General features: G+C 39.5%; 1 protein-coding gene across 1 annotated transcript in view; it reads right to left on the reverse strand.

Annotated features, from left to right (window-relative positions):
• Positions 1–4844, reverse strand: part of SH3GL3 (SH3 domain containing GRB2 like 3, endophilin A3) — a 394383-nt gene extending 389539 nt beyond the window's left edge. Inside the window, exon 1 of the mRNA XM_053717414.1 lies at positions 4624–4844. Coding sequence (XP_053573389.1) covers positions 4624–4668 — 45 coding nt within the window. The 5' untranslated portion in view covers positions 4669–4844. The remainder of the gene's footprint in view (positions 1–4623) is intronic.
• Positions 4845–8028: the final 3184 nt, after the last annotated feature.

Genomic DNA, 8028 nt, shown 5'->3' on the forward strand with positions numbered 1-8028 from the left:
GGAAGGCCTGATGTTGCCTCTGGGCCATAGTTTAGACAACCTTGATCTAAGCCAGACATCCCAACTCTCCCTGAAGTTCTGGAGTCTCCCGCATTGAAAAAGCTGCTCCCTGACACCTGCAAATTAAACACAATCTCCTGGAAATAGCGCTGCCAGAGAAAATCAAGTTTGTGCCTGCACTTTTCATTTCTACCTCTAGGTGTCACTGTTCCATTATAGCTCAATGTAAATAGTTACTGTGTTCCTCTCTAGACTTTTCTCCCCCTTCCTGATCTCTAGTGCAGTGTTAGACATAGCAGCAGACCTCATATAGGTGAGTTGTGCAGACTCACAAACTTTATATTGTGCAGACTTCCATACTATATTGTGCAGACTCCTAAACTCTATATTGTACTGACTCCCAAACTCTGTATTGTGCAGACTCCCAAACTCTATATTGTGCAGACTCCCAAACTCTATATTGTGCAGACTCCCAAACTCTATATTGTGCAAACTCCCATACTCTATATTGTGCAGACTCCTATACTCTATATTGTGCAGACTCCCATACTTTATATTGTGCAGACTCCTATACTCTATATTGTGCAAACTCCCATACTTTATATTGTGCAGACTCGCAATCTCTATATTGTGCAGACTCCCATACTCTATATTGTGCAGACTCCTATACTCTATATTGTGCAAACTCCCATACTTTATATTGTGCAGACTCGCAATCTCTATATTGTGCAGACTCCCATACTCTATATTGTGCAGACTCCCATACTCTTTATTGTGCAGACTCCAATACTCTATATTGTGCAGACTCCAATACTCTATATTGTGCAGATTCCATCACTCTATATTGTGCAGATCCCCATACTCTATATTGTGCAGACTGCCATACTCTCTTGTGCAGACTCCCACACTTTATATTGTGAAGACTCCCATACTTTATATTGTGCAGACTCCTATACTTTATAGCTATAAGATGGTAATATATATTTATACACGCAAGGTTCATCTTGTCTTTTTTATTTATATGTGTATTTTTTTTCTCACATACTTTTTGTGATAACATTTTCAACTATTTCATAATCAGAGGAATTCTGAATTGGGGGGCTGGGGGGTACAATAGTGAGGTGGTACAGTGAGGTACAATACAGAGGTGGTACAATGAGGTACTATAGTGAGGTGGTACAGTGAGGTACTATAGTGAGGTGGTAAAGTGAGGTACTATACAGAGGTGGTACAGTGAGGTACTAAAGTGAGGTGGTGGTACAGTTAGGTACTATAGTGAGGCTGGCATGCAGTGAGGTAGTATAGTGAGGGGCACCTCCCTGAAATGAGTTTTTGCAGGTTGGGATGTCTATCTAAGCTATGTACCCAAACATTAAACCTCTAGTAGGACATGCAAAATAGGTTACCTATGCAATTCACATTATTGTAAATTAGTTTAGGTTTCTGCTATTAACTACATAAACCCATCAATTATGCAAAGCTAAATCCATCCATAATACAGTTTTGCAAATATAGGTTTAAGGATCTGAGATCTATGAAGCAGAAGTTCCCTGTCACACAGGTAATAGGCCAACAGCACAGAACACATTAATCTCTAGGATTCTAATGTGAAATATTTGTCAGCACATCACGGTCAGCCATAAAAAGCAAACTACCACGAGTCTCAGAGTGATATTTCATCTACACTCCAAAATAGTAATAGGATACAGAAGGTGACTATGCCTTGATTGATGAATATTTCTTCAAAAAAAAAAGACCTCTATGCTCCCATCATCTTGCTAGAAGCAATAATAAAGCTGTCCATGCTCTATTGAAAAATAAAATGCTCTGTTTTGTTAGACCATTTTTATTTTAAACAAATTGCTTTAATTTACTATGTCTTTGATTATTGTTAGCGCAGGACACAATAAGCAACATTGCCACCACGTTAACTTGCGCGAGTATTACAAGTTGAAAGTAAACAGGTGCACTTGAGTGCAAACACAATTTGCTCCCATCAGGTTAGCGCGACAGAAGACTTTGCGTAAAGTGTAAGGATTATTAAAAAATATGTGCACCAAACACAACATAAATACATTAAAATAAAGTTTGACACTCATATATTACAGTTTATGATAAAATTAATTATTCATATAAAAAATGTATAAGGGTTAAAAGTTATATGGTATATGACAAGGTATTTGACTGGAAAGGGCTTTAATGTCGTTTTTAATCATTTTTAATATTTAATAATGTGTTTAACTGTGCTTTTACTGTAAATATTTCACATTCCAATGTTCTTCACTTATAAGAAAATGTTCTTTGTATTTTGAAATATATATTTCTATAGATAAATATCTGTATATATTTATACCTGTATATATATATATATATATATATATATATATATATAGGTATAGGTATATATTTTACAAAAAAATAATCAGATACCTATACTATAATCGCGTTTGTAATATAAATATATATACAGTATATATAAATATTTATTAAAAAAAAACAAAAAAACATTTTCTTCTATGTGAAGAAAATTGGAATGTAAAATATTTATAACTACCTTTAGGTTTAGCGCTGTCAGTCTAATGCAGTGTCGGGTTAGCGAGCAAGCAATAAGGGGTAGATTTATCAAAGGCTTTGCAAGCCTTTCGACCCGCGGTCCTCAGACCACTGCTTCCCTAATCTTTCGCCACCTCTAAAGAGCCAAATTCAATCTCTGCGGTCTAGTCTAACAGGGGAGATTGACAGCTCATGCCCGCACGTGATTGGCTGTGTGCAGGCAGGAGGCGGGATTGCACGCGAGCGCAAAATAGTGCTTGTGTGCAATGCTGAATTCTGCCAGGGGAATTCAGCCCGCCAGAGGCGAGCTGCGGAGGACAGGGGCGTGTATGTGCGTCCCTGTCCCCCTCAGCTTGATAAATCGCCTCCATAGTGGGGGGTTTTCTTAGCACGCTCCGTTGAAGTCTATGGGGAGAAGAATTGAACACGGTCACAATATACGAAGTCCAGATGTAATATGAGCACTAACCCGCCTGGGTTAAAAGTTTACTTTGAGAGGTGTTTGCATGTGAGTGAAAAATATATTTAGCGTGCCACTTGTAGTAGTAGCCCTATGTGTTTTAAACACAAAGTCAAAAGTTCTGCTCATGTGCCACTCTAGATGAGGCTACAAAGGGTGAGGAAATGAAAAGCAGGCATACATTGTATATTTACACTAGAATATCCCTTTAAGTCTAAGATATCTTGGCATTAACTAAAAAGTTAAAGGGACAGTCTACTCCAAAAATGTTATTGTTTAAAAAGATAGATTATCCCTTTATTACCCATACCCCAGTTTTGCATAACCAACACAGTTCTATTAATATACTTCTTACCCCTGTGATTACCTTTTGTATCTAAGCATCTGCAGACTGCCCTCTTATTTCAGTTCTTTGGACAGACTTGCATTTTATCAGTGCTGACTCATAAATAACTCTATAGGAGTGGGAACAATTGTATTTATATGGAACTCCAGAACTAGTGCTGTCTAGCTGTGAAAAACTGTCAAAATGCACTGAGATAAGGGCGGCCTTCAAGGGCTTAGATATTAGCACATGAGCTTACTAAGGTTTAGCCTTCAACAAAGAATACCAAGGGAACAAAGCAAATTTGATGATAAACGTACATTGGAAAATTATTTGAAATTGCATGCCCTATCTGAATCCTCAAAGTTCAATTTTGATTAGATTATCCCTTTAACAAACTCAGCTAGATACACACATGCACACATTTTTCTTTTAAACAAGAAATTCCATTAGTCAAATTATAGCATTAGAAGGTAGCAAAAACAAACTGATTTTCTGAACACTTTTCTTCTGCATATATCTAATTATTTTGATATAGATGTGATTACCATAATACTCCTGCCCACCATCATTTAAAAAAATAATTTAAAAATAGTGTTATCGAAGCAGTGTCTTGCTAAATGATTGTTATCTGATCTTACAGGATTAGAATGATCATGTTTTATTGATAAAACTACTGATTCTGCTCTTACCAGGGAAACACAAATAATTAGTCTCTATGTGTCTGCATAGACAGTAAACAGTAGCAGCTGTACATTAAAACCACTGTATCAGAAAAGGAAAACATACTCCCATTAGTATGCTTGTTAGATTACATCAGAAGAGAACACATCTCACACTCTGTGTGTGAATAGATACAGAATCCCTATACAAATCTAGCAGCAAGATCACAGTTCCTTTACACAGATAATTCATGTTATGTAGAAAGGCAGTGGAGGAAAAGCTATGGAATTGTGAACATACAGAAGTGATTGTGTTTACATCAGTGGGTCCCTTACTAACCAGGGCTGAGGTCTGAGCATGTGATCACAATATTGGTTACTTGCAATCTATGGATTGCACCTTGCATGAATGAACCTGTGGCTACAGTATTTAACTGTAAGGAATGCATAATATTACCAATGTACTATCCATCATTTTGTTTACATGAATAGGTGCTGCAAAAAGAATGAAAAAAATAGGAATTGGTGTGCTTATACTGCAGCTATACCAATTTATATAACTATACCCATGTTTGTACAAGTGTATACAATATAAATACTGGTCACTGAAAGCTGTCCCTTACCTGGCTGGCTTTATGGAACTGCTTCTTTAACCCTGCAACTGACATCCTCTCATCAGTGTCCTTTGTTAACACAAAGTTGAGAAAGCCGAGAATAAAAATAAATAATCAGGGTATGCAAAGCAAGGAGGTAGAAGATGTGCAGGAGCTGCCGGGCGAGTGTGTGTAGGATGCGCTAACCCTGGGCCATCAGACTCCCAGCTGTCACAGCCAACACTGACAGTCAACGAAGCCCCCACTGGCAAAAAGCCACGCCCCTTCGCTGCTATTGGGCGGATTGGTGGAGTATGCAAATATAGTGGGAGGAATCGCGCGACCTATGAGTCTGAAGTGTACGTGAGGCGGACTGTTGTCAAGGGAAATAATGTTTGTTTTATTTGCTCACATTAGTAGTATATTTAATGATGAAATATCAGGGCATAATTTATTTTTAATTTAAAGGTTTTTTTTTTTTACGTCTCTGTGATTCAAATAAAGTGGAAGTTCACTGCTCAGATGCATACAGTGCGTTGGCAATGTGCATTTTCTTTCAATTACAGTTTACATTACTAACAGACGTACAATAACAATTCCTGGTTTCAGTTCAGTGGAAATGTTAATCCTAAACTCTATCCTGCACGACGCAATGTCAAGCAGAACTACAACAGTAACTTACCTGTGTGTTGATATTTATCAAAAAAGGTTCACTAACTTTGCATATTTCTTTTGTGGTTGTTAGAAGAAATGACCAGAAACTAGGAATTTCTCTAGTTCTGCATATCTGATTTTGTTGCACTGACTGTAACCAAGTGGTTAAGGATTTTAAGAACATCCTATGCTAGATAAACATCTAGAAAATTTAGTAAAGAACTAAAAAAAAGTACATTGTTTAAAAGGACAGGCTAGTCAAAATAAAACTTTCATGATTCAGATAGGGCATGCAATTTTAAACAACTTTCCAATCACCTTTTATAATCAAATTTGGTTTGTTCTCTTGGTATTTTTATTTGAAAGCTAAACCTAGCTAGGCTCACATGCTAATTTCTAAGCCCTTGAAGGCCACCTCTAATCTCATTGCATTTGGACAGTTTACACAGCTAGAGGGTGTTAGTTCATGTGTGCCATACAAATAACATTGTGCTCACGCCCGTGGAGTTATTTATTAATCAGCACTGATTGTCTAAAATGCAAGTCTGTCATAAGAACTGAAATAAGGGGGCAGTCTGCAGAGGCATAAATACAAGGTAATTACAGCGGTAAAAAAACAGAATTTATGCTTACCTGATAAATTACTTTCTCCAACGGTGTGTCCGGTCCACAGCGTCATCCTTACTTGTGGGAATATCTCTTCCCCAACAGGAAATGGCAAAGAGTCCCAGCAAAGCTGGCCATATAGTCCCTCCTAGGCTCCGCCCACCCCAGTCATTCGACCGACGGACAGGAGGAAAAATATAGGAGAAACCATATGGTACAGTGGTGACTGTAGTTAGAGAAAATAATTCATCAGACCTGATTAAAAAACCAGGGCGGGCTGTGGACCGGACACACCGTTGGAGAAAGTAATTCCGGTCCACGGCGTCATCCTTACTTGTGGGAACCAATACCAAAGCTTTAGGACACGGATGAAGGGAGGGAGCAAATCAGGTTACCTAAACGGAAGGCACCACGGCTTGCAAAACCTTTCTCCCAAAAATAGCCTCCGAAGAAGCAAAAGTATAAAATTTGTAAAATTTGGCAAAAGTGTGCAGTGAAGACCAAGTCGCTGCCTTACATATCTGATCAACAGAAGCCTCGTTCTTGAAGGCCCATGTGGAAGCCACAGCCCTAGTGGAGTGAGCTGTGATTCTTTCAGGAGGCTGCCGTCCGGCAGTCTCGTAAGCCAATCGGATGATGCTTTTAAGCCAAAAGGAAAGAGAGGTAGAAGTCGCTTTTTGACCTCTCCTTTTACCAGAATAGACGACAAACAGAGAAGATGTTTGTCTGAAATATTTTGTAGCTTCTAAATAGAATTTTAGAGCACGGACTACGTCCAAATTGTGTAACAAACGTTCCTTCTTTGAAACTGGATTCGGACACAAAGAAGGTACAACTATCTCCTGGTTAATATTTTTGTTAGAAACAACCTTTGGAAGGAAACCAGGCTTAGTACGCAAAACCACCTTATCTGCATGGAACACCAGATAGGGCGGAGAACACTGCAGAGCAGATAACTCTGAAACTCTTCTAGCAGAAGAAATAGCAACCAAAAACAAAACTTTCCAAGATAACAACTTAATATCTATGGAATGTAAAGGTTCAAACGGAACCCCTTGAAGAACTGAAAGAACTAGATTTAAACTCCAGGGAGGAGTCAAAGGTCTGTAAACAGGCTTGATCCTAACCAGAGCCTGAACAAATGCTTGAACATCTGGCATAGCTGCCAGTCGTTTGTGTAGTAAGACAGATAAAGCAGAAATCTGTCCCTTTAGAGAACTCGCAGATAATCCTTTATCCAAACCTTCTTGCAGAAAGGAAAGAATCTTAGGAATTTTTACCTTATTCCAAGGGAATCCCTTGGATTCACACCAGCAGATATATCTTTTCCATATCTTATGGTAAATCTTTCTAGTTACCGGTTTTCTGGCCTGAACCAGAGTATCAATCACCGAATCTGAAAACCCACGCTTTGATAGAATCAAGCGTTCAATCTCCAAGCCGTCAGCTGGAGGGAGACCAGATTTGGATGTTCGAATGGACCCTGAACAAGAAGGTCCTGTCTCAAAGGTAGCTTCCATGGTGGAACCAATGACATATTCACCAGGTCTGCATACCAAGTCCTGCGTGGCCACGCAGGAGCTATCAAGATCACCAAGACCCTCTCCTGTTTGATCCTGGCTACCAGCCTGGGAATGAGAGGAAACGGTGGGAACACATAAGCTAGGTTGAAGGTCCAAGGCGCTACTAGTGCATCCACTAGAGTCGCCTTGGGATCCCTGGATCTGGACCCGTAGCAAGGAACCTTGAAGTTCTGACGAGACGCCATCAGATCCATGTCTGGAATGCCCCATAATTGAGTCAACTGGGCAAAAATCTCCGGGTGGAGTTCCCCCTCCCCCGGATGGAATGTCTGACGACTCAGATAATCCTCTTCCCAGTTTTCCACACCTGGGATGTGGATTGCAGATAGATGGCAGGAGTGATTCTCCGGCCATTGTATTATTTTGGTTACTTCTTTCATCGCCAGGGAACTCCTTGTTCCCCCCTGATGATTGATATACGCAACAGTCGTCATGTTGTCTGATTGGAATCTTATGAATCTGGCCTTTGCAAGCTGAGGCCAAGCCCTGAGAGCATTGAATATCGCTCTTAGTTCCAGAATGTTTATCGGGAGAAGAGACTCTTCCCGAGACCACAGTCCCTGAGCTTTCAGGGATTCCCAGACCGCACCCC

The sequence above is a fragment of the Bombina bombina genome, chromosome 6 (assembly GCF_027579735.1).
Source record: "Bombina bombina isolate aBomBom1 chromosome 6, aBomBom1.pri, whole genome shotgun sequence".
NCBI classification, from domain to species: domain Eukaryota; kingdom Metazoa; phylum Chordata; class Amphibia; order Anura; family Bombinatoridae; genus Bombina; species Bombina bombina.